The 17,100-nt window shown below is 40.1% G+C and overlaps 1 protein-coding gene across 1 annotated transcript; it reads left to right on the top strand.

Moving 5' to 3' along the window:
- The first annotated feature begins 12,945 nt into the window (after positions 1–12,945).
- Positions 12,946–15,124, top strand: LOC147881693 (transcription factor MYBS3-like). Its single transcript, XM_087401769.1, has 3 exons — positions 12,946–13,797; positions 13,899–14,107; positions 14,286–15,124. The coding sequence occupies exons 1-3, from the start codon at positions 13,524–13,526 to the stop codon at positions 14,937–14,939; spliced, it is 1,137 nt and encodes a 378-aa protein (XP_087257895.1). The 5' UTR covers positions 12,946–13,523; the 3' UTR covers positions 14,940–15,124.
- The last annotated feature ends 1,976 nt before the right edge of the window (positions 15,125–17,100 follow it).

Genomic DNA, 17,100 nt, shown 5'->3' with positions numbered 1-17,100 from the left:
GGAGCATGAGCTTCATTCGTTGTTTTCTTGAGCTATTATGTCCTTCGAAAGGGCTAGTCCTTGAGATGGGGTGTGGTACTGCTCCTCTATTGCATGCCCACCTTGCTTCTGGGAGGCCTTGTTTTTCTTTTTTTTGATATGGATGCTGATATCATTGAGGAAGTGGTGGCTCCTACTGTGCAGAGCATTGGGCCAAAGCGAGCATAGTTTGTGGATGTGGATGATGATGATGGTATACAACTGCTGGGAAACCCATTTGACTAGTACCGCTCATGTACCCATCCTATGATACTTATCTTTTCGAATCTCTTTTCTTGTTACCATGCTACTTTCTTTGCAAACTATTTATCAAATTTCCTTACATTTGTATTTGTGATCATTTTGTGTGTAGTGTGCTTCCTTGTTATGCAGAGGCTATGGCATTGAAGATGTCTTCAAACAAACATTATGATATCATTGGAAAGGACTTGCATGTTGCACGATGTCCTTTTGTGGATTGTGAGTGTGAGGAATCCTCCTATGAGGAGGATTAATTGTGGTCACTTGTTTTGGCCTCTTAACCTAGTAATGCATTGAGTTGAAGAGACATAAGTAATCCATGAAACTTGGGTAGGCAATGATGGTTTTTTTCTCTACCATATTTGCAATAGGAATATTGCATGTGACAATGTCATTATGTAGGAATTGGATGTTCTTTGATTTCCTTCCATGGATGTGATGAGGTATGATTATGATCCATGTTTTGGGTTGCCATTCAAACCTAATCCATGTAATTTTGGCGCAAATGATGATATATTCATTGCTTATTGCAATTAGAGATTTAAAATGCAAGTTTTTTTAAAGATATTTTTTGGTCTTTAGACACACACGTGGAGTATCTATACTCACCTTCTTGTGAATCTATGATGTGGGTTTATGGTGTGTATGGTTTGTTGTTAAGAAAAATTGACCCTCATGTTTATTTTGAAGTTACAGTGTTTTACCATGAAAACACATGTTTAAGACCTATCTGAAGTTTAATGAAAATTTCATAGGAAGTATCAAAATTATAAATACAAGTTCATGTAAGTTTTGTAAAATGTGTCCTTGTCATAGCATCAAAAGCATTGGATAGATATGCAATTTTTGGTGTCATCTTTAGGATCCCACTCGGGCCTTTTTTGCTTGGACGAGGACCTCGCTCGGTCCTTCGTTGCTCAATGTTTTGACTGCCTCCATAATGTCCATCTATGAAGCAAAGGTAATGCATTGAAGAAATATATTGCAAAAGCTATAGAAGACCTACTTTCTTGTTTTGAACTAATGGATTATACAAAAGAAACTAAAACCTTCTTATCCATTTTTTGTAGCATACATAAATCATAGATGAAAGGAATAACAACCAACGAGCTAGCATTGATCTTGTCTTCCCAAGTGTAGGTTGAGAACTAACTTAACATATTTTTTGAAATTGTGTCAGGTGAGTTGGTGCACCCTCAATAATCTCTCAATACATGGTTAGGATGTTGTAGTGTTGACAGTTTAGTTTTGGCACCTCTCTTCACTCAAAAATTAGGTGAGTCTAACCTCATGCACTTCAGTTGAGTGCTACTACTCATAATGAAGGAAACTCATAGTTTTGAGGTGGATGAGCATCAACTTAGTCAATAGGATTTTTGTGATATGATGCAAAGACTTGGCATATCAAGGTGCTTTAATAACAAATATTTTTCACAAGTTACAATAATGAACAAAGACACATGAAGTCAATGTACAAAAATTACTGAGTTGTATTAACAAAAAGGATCTTGGCCCATAAATGTTACAATCAATTGAGCTACATGATGAGTGTCTTTATCCTCTCATGAGTCAGAGACTCTCTATTTGTTGAGGTGCAACAACACACAACAATAAACACCAAAATAACACTATTTATCATCATTAATTATTGCTTAAAACCTTTTGCATCTAAGCTTGTACACTCTTCCTTTCATTGTCAACTTCTCATTATCCCCTTTTGAGTCATGCTCCTCCCTTATATGGATTAGCCTTGGTTGGAATATGCCACACATGTTAGCACCACTCCTATGCCACCTTGGCCACAATCTTGTATGCATCACTTCCATGTACACTTCTTGCATGCACCACTTTCCTACCACCTTCACCTTCACCAGTCTCTCACATGTGCATGTTGGGCTTGTTACACCAACCATAATCGTGGAAGCCTATGTTATGGTTATGGCAAGGTGAAAAACCCTAAGACATTTCTTCTATAACTCCTTCAAACCATGTATTCTATCTCTCAAGATACCTCTTGGAATCTGTGTCTTCGTGCGAGTTCTCTCTCTCTTCAGACCTACTTCTAAGGAGATCCACTTTCTAAAATCCTTCCCTAAACATAGTGCCTCCATTTGGGCCATTCCTTGGGTGCCATGTGTTTTCAATGGACCCATCACCTTTAATATGAACCCCTTTAATCTGTTTTAGGGCCTTTCATATGAACTCTGGTTTTGTTATCATAAATGGGAAACATAGAGTACTTTATAGCATCTACCAAGGTGGGATGTCAATCGTTATGACCATCTGAGGTTGATACATCATAATGTGTAAAGGGGCTATATTTTTTAGTTAACCTTTAGACTAGGCATTACTAATGGGATGCATGTGAAAGCTCTTAAAGGAGACTAATGGTGAAAGGGAAAAGGAAAGAATCATGGCACCCAAGGAATCTCCCAAACAAAAAGCATTGGGTTCGAGGGTTGATTCTAGAAAGAGGCTCACCTTAGAAAGAGATCTTAAGAGAGAGAGACCTCACATGAAGACAACAATATTGAGAGGGATATCAAGGCATTGGGTTCAAGGGATGATTCTATAAAAAGGCTCACATTAGAAAGGTCTCAAGAGAGAGAGACCTCACATGAAGACACAAAGATTGAGAGGGATCTCAAGAACTAAAACCCATGGGGCTGGGGGGCACGATAAACGAAATACTTCATATTGTATTAATTGTAATAGGGCTTAACACTTGCTCACATAATTAGTTTCAATTAGGTCTTCATAGTCAAAACTCAAAGGAAACTCAAGGCAACAAGGACCAAGTGAGAGGCAAAGATGCAAGGATTTGAGTTGCTAGCACAGAAGGATCTTTGAGGTGCAACTGAGCCTTTCATCAATACACAAATCTTGGGGGGTCGATGATGAGGCTTAGGTTCTCAAGGCTAGCACTTGGCATAACTGAGGTGCACCAACTATTTCCACCATTTGGTTGAGTTGGCTAGGTGGGATAGAGTTGAGGTGTTCATCGTAAAGATGAGGAATGGGGCGCTTGGGTCGACCTCTATTATAGTCACCTTGGGTGGACAAGGGGAGATGTCATTTATCTCACTTGGTACATCTAGGTATAGGCTCTACTCCTCCTTCCATTGTCCAATCACATGGACAATATGCTGATGGTGGATTATGACCAAGAGAGCAACTTGAGCTATATCCTCTTCTATTTTCCATGTCCCTCATGCCATCTCTGTTGCGTTCCTTTGCAAAGTACTTAGAGGTGCACCCATATTGATCATGATGCTATTCTGATGATAGCAAGGATACTTTCAAGCTATCATAGAGCAGCTTGGTAAAGTAGTCTATTTTGACAACTTCTCGCATTTCTATGTAGGATTGGACCACTTATCATCCTATATTGTACTTCATTTATTCCCTCTATGCTACAACCTTTTGTTTGTCATTGTAAGCTTGTACCATCCGGTCTAAGTGCGGTTATTGAGTGCTGACTTTAGCAGATGTCGTCCACCCTTGTCGTCCACCCTTTACACCAATTTGTGAAGAAAGATCACCCCTGAAATGGTATTTACAATGCACCTTCTTTTGAGAACTTAGAGACGATGGTGTCTCGAACCCTAGTGTTGTAGTAGACAAATTGGACAATGGAATTCCATGTGCACGTGGATGCCTTAGATATAGCCATAAGGAGTGTTGTTAGTAGTTACACGATTTGTTGAAGAGCATGGCATCATCTGGTGTACTATAGGATGCTATTTATGGCTAGGCACAATTGCTCCAATTGAACAAAAATCCTTGGGTATGGTAAACTCAATTATTAAATAATGTCAATAATTGTTAGGTATTTTCTTTTTGATTTCATGTGCATCATCAAGCACTCATGTACCTCATCATAAACATGCCTTGATAGGTAGTTAACACATCGAATGATCTTGTTCTAGGAATTTAATTTTTGGATCACGCATAACTAAAAAAGGAGCATAGTATGGTAGATTTATTGTCTCAACTTAACACTAAAATACCCACAAAAGGTGTAATAGATTAGCTTCTAGATGTAGATCTCTTTTGATAACTCCATGTATAGACAAGTATGACCAGATGCTCAAGCTTCTTTCTGAAGGAAAGTTCTTGAAAAAGAACTCTAAAGATCAATGGAAATGCTTGGCACTTTAAAGCATGAAATTATACCACATGGAGATCAATCAAAATGGCCTCTCATTCTATCTAGATTCATGAACAAGTCGTGGTGTTTTTGGAGGCACATCAAGGAATCAACCATGGCATTCTTTTGGATAAGTCATGGATTGAATGATTTTTCAAGCCAACTTGTGGTGGCCACTTTTCTAGACTATATTTCAAGTTGGCTTATGGTGGCCAATAGTAAGGATGCATGGAAATTTGCTAAATAATGTGATGGTTCTTAAACGTTTTGGGCATCCTGGTCTGCTTGTTCAAATGCCCTACCAATGCCTCTGAGAGTCATTTTACCATTAGAGCTTTTTCAAAAATGGGTCTAGATTGTGTCATACTAACTTGCACATGTGGTCCACATAGCTTGTACAATGGCTATAGTATAAACACAATTTTATTTGGCTTGGAACCAATGATTCCCATGGAGATTGAAGCCATTTTCATTGTGTAGTAAGAGAGCCACCCCTTGTTCTTCTTACTTGACTAAGAAATGAGATGATCAAATAAATAAACAATAATTGTGTAAACTTTTGTGAATCAATGTCTCCACTCCAATATGAGTTAGTGTATCCTTCAAAAGGAGCTTTGTGGGAGTAGAAGATACCATAGGCATGAGTTACCTTATCTGTTGGAGAGCTTGTAACCCTACTATCCAATGTATTAGTGAGGAGACTGAGCGAGCCTACTCACAATTGTAAAATGAAACAAGGACATGTGTTGGTGAAATAATTTAAATAGCTATGATATATCATACTATCAACTAAGGGGAAACCCAGCACCACCATGGAGAAGACTCCACCAATGAGCACCAAATGAATAGTTCACATAAACCTTCTACAAGGAGCACCACCATCATTAATAGTTTGGATAATCCTTCTACAAGTATTCTCATCAATAGTTTGGATAGGCTGCCTCAATGAGTAGCATGACAAACATAGATAAGACTTCAATATAGACCATGATTAGACTACGTAAGCTGATAGCAAAGAGCACAACCGTTGGAGAATGTGAAACATGGTATGGTCATAAAAATCAAGATATGAAATACTTACATTACGATTAGATAATATGCAAACTCCACCTCATTGACAAAGTCCACTACTCCTATCGATGTTATCTCCAAAAGAGATCTAAAGGAAAAGAGAAGAAACTACAATGATACTTCAAGAACACTTGGAAGAATAAGTAGCCATGCAATGTCATGACTAATCATTGACTATACCTAACAAGTACTAGACACTAGATTAATGTCTACATCAATATGTTGAACATGGCATAATGTCAAAATTTGACAAGTAGAATGTCCAATGCAATTTTGATATTCTAAAAATAATGCATTAGATCGAATGATATAAGTTCAAAAGAAAGAGAATAAATAGAGGAGAATGGACCTCAAAATCCATTATGTGTGTAAGAATAACTAGATGAGAATGGACCTCAAAGCCCATCATGTGTGCAAGTGCCACATGTTATGCAATATGCATCAATTACACGAGAAGAATATCCACTATGTGGTAATCGTAATTGACAACCATATAATGGACCAAATCCACTATTGGAATGATATAAGTTCAAAGGCAAGAAGAACAACTACATGGAAATGGAACTTGAAAACCATCATGTATATAGGTGCCACATATTATGCAATATGCATCAATTACAAGAGAAGAACATCCACTACATCGTAATTGTAAAAAGCATAATCACTACAAAACAAGATTCATAAAGAAGAGACTACAACATGTTTCATCAATAGATAAGAAGCATCCATATATGGGTCACCAATGAGTCAATAATTGATATTGAAGATACTCCATGAAAGCGTTATGTGACATGAGAAATATAGTCAATGTACATACTTTATTGAGTGCAAATCGGAATATGCCAATTACCAACTTCGACTAATATATCATGATTATGGTGATGAATGTTGGTTAGAGGCACTAAAAGCTAAAGGAAACCAATATATCTTCCCATCAATACGTCTTTCTCAAGTATAAGACAAGGACCATTCCAAAGAAAGCACCTAGAAGCCAACGAAGGCAATCATAGTACATCCAAAGGACACAATTCATACACAAGGTCATCCACACAATAATAGTTGCCACAAAGATAATTCATAGAATGCAGATATGAACATGAACAATGTTAGACCAATGCCATAGTGGGGATTTGGGACAATGCCATGTAATCAAAGGTAGAAGATACTCACCAAATTTGAGCAAAATTCAGATTGATCAAGCCCATCAAAACTTATGCAAAAATGAGACAAAGTACACAAACATCAAGCAACAAGCAACAAAAGTACATATACAAGAGCAATATGAAAAGGTAGATGTAAAGCACATCAAAGAAGTGGAACAAACCAAAATATATAAGTAACTTTTGATTCACAGAATGCAAAGTAAGTCAAAGTTCAAATACCAACACATGATTTTTTGGCATAATTTATTTATAAGTCCATATTTAGGGATCATCTTTACATCTACTACCTTGGTGATACACTCATGTGTGATCATTTAACCATGTATTTTGGCAAAGACAAACAATCTCATCGATTTCCAAAGCTTCCAATAAACTTTAAGATGAAAATTAAATGTAGATATTTGGTCCAAAATGAAAACAACAAAAACAAAAAAAGAGTGAATCACCATGTGCAAAGTGATTTAGTATTTTTCTAAAAAGAAAGTTATATTGCTAGTAGTTCAAACACAAGGTGAATCTTGAACCTCCCCATCATAACATTTAATTAGGGAGATGTATTTATTGACCTCATTTGATGATCTTGATGTTAATTTTTGAGTGAAGGTGTAGGGGAACAATCTCCACATCATATGTGAAATATGCACTAACCTTTAAAGAGTGGTAAAAAGGAAAATAACATCCAAACCTATCTTTAATACTAAACATAAAAGGTAGGTCTTTCAACAAATACAATTGTACAGTTCAATCAATTCTATGTGTGCTCCTAACTATGCCTCTCTCCTCCACCTCCACTCTCCTCTCCTCCCTCTTGCTTTATCATATTCATACCAAAGAAGTAGTGAAACTCTCCTAGATCTGTCACCTTGAACTCATGTTGAAGTAGGCTATGCATTTTGACATGACCAACAAATTGGACAATTTAAGATAGCCTAAAAGACCTTTCCTCACCCCTTCCAATTGTTAAACATTTGTTTCTTGAGAAAAGGTCTTTTGGGACCAGATTTCCCCCATATGTTTAACACTATGAGACCAGATTTCCCCCATATGTTTTTACCTACAAATAAGTTGTGAGCGTTTGAGGCTCTTTAACACAATATTTGATAATTGTGCGAGTCCCCCAATCATTTCATACTTTCATTCACTAATCTAATGTTAGCTTTAAGGTATATATAAGTTATTTGGGTAGTCTCTTCTAGCTTAACTAGTACAAAGATGCCCTTATCTAGCTCTTCTTAATGGCTACTTCCCACTTTCAACTTTTTCCTTATTTAAAATAATTTCTTGTTCTACGAACCAAAATCTAGTATGCATCTCTACTTGCAGCACTAGAATTTTTTTGATGATAGATCCAATAAAACTTAAGAGATTCTTTGTTAGCTTGTGCAATTCTCGATCAAAATAGTTAAGCCATGGATTCGCAATTAGTTTCAACAAGTGATGGTTTTGGAGAGCATACAACATCATAAACATTTTTCCATATAGAATTCACTTTAGTTACACAAGTAAATTACAAGAATTGTCATAATATTGGCTTTTAATGTAGAAGATGGTCCCAATCTCCCAATGAGGACTAATTAATTATACCAATACATAGATAGATAACTACCATGTGAGATCACAAAGTGCTATGTAATTATTACAACCTAATTACACAACAATGTAAGCCATTTTTAATTGGACTTGAAAGAGCTATGGTGTGTATTACCTATTTTTTCATAATGGTGGTACAATTATAAATCTTTTAGGAGTGTAAGGTGGGGATGTATGCATAAAATGAAAGTACATCAAGATGGGAAATGAATGGACACACCAATAGAGAGTAAATATGATAACTTGCTAGGTAATTGAACTTAGCATTTGTTATTTACATTGAAAATATCTAGCTTCTATGATAATCATACTTTTGTGAGTTAAAGTGTACTGTCATTGGGCTGTAGTATCCAATGATCTTTATATCACTTTTTCATTAGATATTTGTATTCTATAAGAACTGTCCATCTAAATGGTCTTTGCCTCAAGATGAAAGGATTTTTAGTTTGAAGTAGGCCCTATCAATTATTCAATGCAAATCATAATTAACTCTCCAATGTATTGCCAACATTGTCCCCTTCTAAAATTTTCTAATTCATCTTTGTAAAGCCCACATTTTGATGGTAGATGTAAATGGAGCATTAAAACTTCTTGCATTTGTAGTTTATTTACTTGTTTATCGTCTCACTATCCATGTTTAGGCCATTGTAGTGCACCGTGGGAGGTATATGCTCCGTGTTAGTACCATATCCTTTCTTATATTCCATAATATAATTCTAAGGGCGATCTACATCATGAGCCCTTTTTACAAGTGGAAGGGGGAGAGAATAGATATGTGGACTATGAGTACTTTACATAACCTAAAATTTAGGATTCTTGTGGGATTACTCTTGTGTAAACTATTACAAAAAAAGACTTCAAGCTACTCAAAATTTCAAGATATATAACGTATTTGTAGATTCCCACTATCTAACAAGGACGTTCCTTTTTACTTGGATTCAACAACAATCATCATTCTCAAGACAAATATTAAAATGCATGGTTCATGGACCCAATTTGCAGGATTCATCTATCATCTTTTACAATGAATATCGTGTGATAAGTTGTAAGGATTATGGATAAAGTTAATGGGCGCAAAACTAAAATCAATTGCCATGCTTCATTTGCTTTTTGCATGTTATGGCCAAGGATTCTTATTTCTTTTGTTGGAATACAAGGCTAATTTTTAAACCAAACCTTTCAAAGAAACTTTGTTCAGTAGAAAAAACTTGAAGTGATGCTATTACAATTACTCCCTAATTATAGGAGTTAAAATGATATCTCTACTATGCTTTTGTTTAGACCATAAGTCGATGTGAATATAACTGTTGAGCCTCAACTTTGTGGAAATATTTGACATTCAATGGCTTGCCAACAAGTAAGTTCATATCCTCATGCAATTTGTTTTCATGAAAGCCAATGACGTAATGCATTACATTTTTCTATTGGAATACATCTTGTACGATTTATGTGTATTGATAAATTTTTATAGATGTACATATGTGATATTTGTGGCAAATCTCCTCTAGGTGTGACCTAGTAAATTTGTTTGCATGATGCTTGAATATGAGTAATTTTAGGGAATTAATATTACAGTTCACAATGAGACATTTCTAAAAAAAATACTAGGCAAAATGTCTTCAAAACTGCCCACAAATACAATTGCATGTGGGCCTACAGGGTGTTTCTTTTCTATTTAATATGGATACCTTTAAATATTGAATCTAGTTTTCCTCTTCCCTTCTCGATTCTTCACATGTGACATATGTGCCAGCAAGGAGGAGTGAGACATTTATAAACAAGCATGTGATAAAAATAAAAAGTGATGCTATGGATTTGACTTGAGAAGAAAGTGATATCTTGAGTGTTTTTGAACCTTTGATGACTCATGGAAATTCATTGTATATCCAGACATGAAATAAAAGCACTTGCTAGAAACATGGAGGTAGTACTCTTGTTTACATAAAAAAGTTGTTTATTAGTTTATAGCAAATTGATGGTAGTTTCTCCCCCCTCACACACAAAATCTTAAAGATGGATGCTTAGCTGATGAGTTCCAAGCCTATGGTGGTATAGCTCATTGCACAGTTGTAAATATTTGAACAACTTATGTTAAAAGGATCAAGCTAATTGGTGGGAAGCTATGTTGTGCATGTCTTTGCATTAAAGTATGGTTGTGGATCATAGGGAAAGAACAACTACATATTTTGAAGTTCATACGTATATTATCCTTGAAGGTTTTTGGTTTTGGATAAACGTAATAACTATCATATAAGAAATGGTGGGAGTCTTGATCAATCATTCTACACCTTGTCTCCTATGTTTCTTTTGTTTTATGAGTTTTCTAATATTTCTTGGTACTTGAAGATAAGTCCAAGATCATTGGTCAATCCAAGAGAAAGGAAAACAATATAGTTTTATAGTAGCTACTACCTTTAATAGATATGTCCCTTAACAAATACCAATGAGTCTCATTGTCCATAAGGTGCTATAAGTCAAGCATGAGGATCCTAGGTAAAATGAATAATGGGCACGAGAATAAGCTTTGGCATAGGCATAGGCATAGGCATAAGCATGCCAAGACATTATTGAGACGATGCCATGTCTATGTCAATTGAAACATGGTGGGGTGGGGAAGCAAGAACACATCCATACGTTGTTTTAAGGCTCTCATTTTGGCTTATCATATTGCCCCACAGGCGAGAAGGACAACACAAAATCTTGGGCATCCTTGAATTTAAAACAATGTCTGAGATTTTGTACTCTTGTTGTCCCTACTCCTTACACACTTAATTTGACCTTGAGTATGTTTTACAACATAAGGTTGCAATCCTTGGCCACCATTCTACTTATGGTGTACATAGGACCGACAATTGTACTTGTGCAAGATGGGGTGGGTCAAGATAGTAATTAGTGAGTGGGGGCTCTGAGTGCAAGAATGCCACTAGAGTCATTCACATGGGGAGGTGAACATGTTGTAACACACATCCATTACCGCTTCAGTATGGAATTAGCATCCCTTACTGCACGATGGCATGTGGGTCAAGGACGATGACGGGATTAGAACCCCTTAGTGCATAATGGCATATGGGTCGAGGATGACGATGGGTGGGTATCACCAATGGTCTCACATTGGTTTTTTGATGCTTGGATTGAATAGATGGTTGCACTTTCTGGAGGCAAGAATTGAAAACAAAGAGGATAATTATTGCTAAGAGGGTTAACTATCAAACCCAACATAGAATGTTTACAATCGATGTGCATGGGTTGGCCCACAGTGCTACGATGCAATTGTAAGTATCATGGAAGGACGAGGTAATTGATGTAAGATGGTGTAAGTAACATTGACAAGATAGTCATTTTGCCTAGGGAAAGGAGTGGTAGGGGCTTGGGAGTGCAACAGTAGGCAAGGGATTTGGGTGGTGAATGAGATCTGAGCCAACTTGATAGGGGGAAATGTGATTGAGGGTCATTGAGAGGGGTGATTACGAGGACTATCGAAAACAAAGTAGATAGTTATAGGGAAAGGGCATTTGGAAGCAAGCAATGATTGAGGTCAAGAGCGTGCAAATAAAAAGAGGGTACCTAGGGCCCTTTTTAGAATCGTTAGGGAGTCATGGGTTGACACAACAGCTCCGTTTTTTGTTTTGAGAGCTGTCTTTTTGTGTAGGTACTCGCACCCGTGAGACACCCCCACCTTATGAATTCGGTGCCACCTCAAGTGTGGACCCCCATTGCTAATATAGTAGGAAGTGGAGAAGCTACCAAGGGCCTGATGGACCCAGGCATCCCTAGGCCTTGATCTTTTTTTCCCTCTCCCATGGCTTACTACAAGGGGCATATCTGCCTCGGGCCTATGTTGCGGGGCAACAAGAGACATCTCGTAGGGTTTGAACATGGGCAACCAGCTCAAGTGGGCAAACGCCCTATTGCCGAAGGAGCCGTTGCTTCGCTAGGCCTTGATCTTACAACTGTAAAACACTTGTAATTGACAGGTGTTCATCAACATATCAATGTCATTGTTGTTAGGCTTGACAAAAGTGATCAAGTGTTAGCGAGCATTCATGGGGCTGTGGCACAAGTCCAATGTCTCAAGACGGGTTCACATCACCTGGCGCCACAAGCAAAGAGTGACGAACCTCCAATCAGACGACAGAGGGTGGCAATAGGTATTTAGACGGTCCGACGCCTCTCTGTCGCCCAACCTAAGCTACAGATACAGCTCACGGCCAAGGTAGGAGGAATCTCGTCCGGGTTGCCAAGCCCACACATCCCCCTTACGCACTTTGATCCACCACTGATGGCTCGCTTACTCACCCAACACTGTTGAGCGGATGGGTGGTTCGTCTGAAGTGGCAGACAACCATGGGCAACGACACGCGTGAGTGTGAACCCAGCCTAATCATAATGGCAGTGTAGTCGAGCAAGGGTTTGGGCTATAGGCAAAAAGCTTCCTCTAGTGCAGCCAATTTCGTTAAGGTTGTTGGTCGATCGGGGTTAGATCTGAGCTGTCCGACCGCGGCGACACTCTGAAAACCAAAAACTCAAACACGAGGCTAACATGTGGAGCAGCATGGCAATCTTGCGGGCTGCCCTGGACGCAGCGGGCAACGTGTCGACTATCCCCCTAAATGTCGAGACAACGGAGGCGTGCCGGGATTCCGCCTGGGAAAGGGTGAGCCTGGTACCCATTCCAAGTTGGAGGCTACAGGTGAAGAGTTTCCTTCTCTCAACTGAAGTGTCGTCCGTCCTTCTATTACTGAACTGGTGGATGAAATTGGATGTAGATCCACAGTCTTCAGTGCTGACCAGCTCATTCCGCCATAGCCAAACCTCCTCTGCATCCCCGCCATGCTCTGAAGCTTCCGCCATAGCCAAGGCTCGACCAGCTCATTCCACTCTGCTCGAGAAACCTCCCCAGCCTCCGGGCTCCTCTGCTTCTTATCCTCATTCCTAAAGCTTCGCTCCATAGCTTCCGCAATTGGTCGGTCGGTTTGCAGCTCTCGCACAGTTTGCAACGCCTCGCCTTGAGCTTCGCTCCATCCCATTGCTCTGCAAACGCTATCCCATTCCCCTGCACAGCTTGCAAAATTCAGATCTCGAGCTCTCCTCCCTGTAACAGATCGAGATTTGCTCATCTCTGCTCCGCCTGCTTCATCGCTCCTCCCCAGGCCCTGCTTAGAGATCCGCCCTCCCCACATGCCTGCCATAGCTCCTCCTCCTCGAACTTAGCTCCCCTTGCTTCCCCCTCGATCTTGCATCACTGCTTTTACCGTTCTGCGTCGGCCGCCATGTTCCGTAGATGCTCCCATTGCGGCCACAATGGCCACAACGCCAGAACTTGCCTGGACAAGGGGTTTAAGCTCTTTGGTGTCCGGCTTACCGACTCCCCCCTCGTCATGAGGAAGAGTGTTAGTATGGGCAACCTCACCTGCTATGCCTCCCCCGAGGCCCCGTCCTCCAGCGCCTCCCCCCTGGAACAGCCAGACGTAGGCGCCTCTCAGGAGGGCTATGTCTCCGACGATCTCGTGCAGACTACCAGCAGCGCGCGAGAGCGAAAGAAAGGTGTGCGTTTTTTCTGGAATTCTCAGAGCTCGCGCGATATGAGGACGCAGCGGATTTCAGTTAGAACTGCTTTTCTCCTAACCTTCTGTGCTCGTTTACAGGAGTGCCCTGGACAGAGGAAGAGCACAGGCTGTTTTTGCTCGGCCTTCAAAAGCTTGGAAAAGGAGATTGGAGAGGGATCTCGAGGAATTTTGTGAAGACAAGGACCCCTACTCAAGTGGCCAGCCATGCCCAGAAGTATTTTCTGAGGCGGAGTAACTTAAACAAAAGGAGGCGCCGTTCTAGTTTGTTTGATATCACTCCCGATTCGGTACGATAAGAAATGCAAACCATACTCCTTGTATTCACGTTTTGTGTAGTAATTTGCCAGTCCATGCCTTTCTGCTCTGAATGAGAAAGGCTCTGAATGAATATTCATGTAGAGTACAAGCATGTTGATGAAGACTTGGAGTTTCAACTAGACTGACAAAAGCCATGTGTGCTTGCAGGTCTCAAATCAAGATGAAGCTACGCCAGAGGAGCTGTCTTTGGAGGGTACTGATCTGTGTCCACATTTGAGCTATGGAGGGAGCTTGCCTCTTAATGATGGTGGTGGCATGGATCCTGATGCTTTCAAGAGGCTTGGAATTCCTGTGGCTGGTTTCCCTGTGCCCCCAACACCACCCTCCCGCCATTATGCACCAGCAAAGGTGCCAGACGTCTTAGCTAAATCAAATGAAGCCGCAGAAGCAGAGGCATGTGAGAATTTGGATAGAATGCAACCACCAGCAGTCATACCCAGTAGTTCATCCTCATCAGGGGCTAAGAGTATTGCTGAATTTGACCCTGCTTTTCCCACATTGTTTCCTTTTTTCTCGTGGGCTGGAGCTCACAGCTTTGGAAGCCATGGATATTGGGCCCCTGAGTCCAAGATTGTGAAGCCCACTCCCATAGTTCCCACTGCACCTGTCAGGATCGATGAGTCTCTGAAGATCTCGGAGCTGAGCCTTAGTAACACGCGCCCTGTTATGGAACCAACGCCTCTATCCTTTAAGCTACTGGACGAGGGTTCAAGGCATTCAGCATTTCATGCGATGCCCTCAGTTGGAAGTTCAGAAGTCGATACTCAAGGGACCTTGGGTAGTGCAATCAGTGTTGCTTGATATGCGCTAGGATTTGCATTGGTTACCTTCGTGTACAGAGGATTGGAACATTGTATATAGATTCTTGGCAAAGGCCTGAATAGCCAGTTGTGTGGAAGCTCAGAATTAAAATTGCTTGTGCACTAAAGACGTTTTCAGAAGTTGTGTAAATACTGCTTCAATACAGGGATCATCAGTTTCTATTACATCGATTTGTTGCAAATGCCTCTCTCTCTCTCTCTCTCTCTCTCTCTCTTAGTTGGCAATGTGTCTATCTTCCATCATATCATTATTTTAGGTACACTCTCGAGCGTGGTTTTTCTGAACCTTGGTGCATCCGCTTCCATAGCCATGACGTTCATCTAAAGCTTGCATATATTCTAATCTTACCTATACAATTTTTAAAGGAAGCTGAGGTAATGGTAAATGCTTTCTTACGTCATAGTTGAGTTAGAATGGACCGATGATTTTTCTACAGCTACCTAAGCTTCATGGCCTACAGTCTCTTGGACTGTGGAGAACATGTTGGCCGTGATCTCAAGTAATGTGAATAATAATACCAATTGTGCTTTTGGCTTCGTTTCCTTTGGGTGTTTGAAGAGGCTCTGCTATTTTGAATGGTGGCTTAGCCACACAGGATTGATTGAAGTGAAACTCCCCATTTGTATGATTTACTTAACCCACCTGCAGTCGGGGACACGCGACTCTTCAAGGAGTGTTTTGTGGAAAGCCAGAGCGTTTATACCAGGGTGGCAAGTCTCCCAGGACCCCAGAAGGAAACGAGAATGAAAAGGGGCTGCGAGGAGAAGCATTTGGTTGGTTCTTATGAGACTCTTATTTTGGAATGTTTAGGTATACCTTCGAAGTAGATAACATGCCTTTGATTCGCCTCTACATCCCTTGGATTGATGGAGCAGAACCCTAGATCAGCTTCTAGGCTGTGGATGTCGGATGTCAAACGATCAAACTGCAATGTTCCTGTCATTGAGAAGGTGGAAGAATCCAACCAGTAGATACCTGTATGATTTGTTCCACCATCGGGCTGACCCTTCAGCCCTTCTTGGGAGGGACTAGCAGGATACTTAGAAGTGTTTTGGGGGGAACTTGAAAAAATATCTGATATGGAGATGCTCACCGCTCTTGTTGTATGTGATCGTGCAAGTATTGCAGTGATCTCATTATCGAGTTGGGATAGCTGTATGTGCACTAGTATGACGTGTTCCTCTATATGTTACGAGTCTTATGTGGTGAGTTGCCGAATGCTTGTTTGGGAGAGACTAAAGCGAAATCTTTTAGTCTTCGAAGTGGTTGTACCTTGAATGAAGAGAATGTGGACAACTTTTTGATCTTTAGAGCTAGCCTATGTTATGGCTGAGTCTGCCCTTCACCTCCGGAGTGCCGACAAAAACTTGATCCAAAGACCTTTCTATATATGGATGCTCAAATATGTGGGGGTATGTGGATTTGTATGTGTAAGAGCATACCTATATACTAAGGTCTACACCCACCATTGGGCATTGATGATGTCAGTGGGGATGTCATAGTAGCTAGTCCTTGCTAAGCGTGATGGAGCTCATAGTTTTCATCACAGCGATTAGTTGTCCATGTGCTACTTTATGTAGTTTTATCATGCCAATTGTTGGCAAGTGTGTGGACTAGGTGCCTTTGTATAGTCTACCAATCACATACATATTGCCAACCATTGTGCGTCAAAGTCGAACGCCTTTCCTTGAATGTTACCACGAAGTATAGATTTTGTATCCGTACCACATGACAGCGAGACATCACCCATGCTTGACCAACATAGGATAGAGCAACACTCACATGACATGTCATTGAACTCAAATGGCCATTGATCTAGTGGTGCCATATGTACAAAGCTGCACATTGTCCCTTAGTCACCTAGCCACTCCTAGAGGATTGATCCCCTAAAACAATACCATGGTATTGGCCTCCTGTCTGCTCCAAGGCTCAATCACATACATATTGCCAACCATTGTGCGTCAAAGTCGAACGCCTTTCCTTGAATGTTACCACGAAGTATAGATTTTGTATCCGTACCACATGACAGCGAGACATCACCCATGCTTGACCAACATAGGATAGAGCAACACTCACATGACATGTCATTGAACTCAAATGGCCATTGATCTAGTGGTGCCATATGTACAAAGCTGCACAT

The sequence above is a fragment of the Dipteris shenzhenensis genome, chromosome 30 (genome assembly GCF_047967505.1).
Source record: "Dipteris shenzhenensis isolate YYH24624 ecotype China chromosome 30, Dip_SZ_1.0, whole genome shotgun sequence".
NCBI lineage: Eukaryota > Viridiplantae > Streptophyta > Polypodiopsida > Gleicheniales > Dipteridaceae > Dipteris > Dipteris shenzhenensis.
This window is presented reverse-complemented; position numbering and strand designations above follow the sequence as displayed.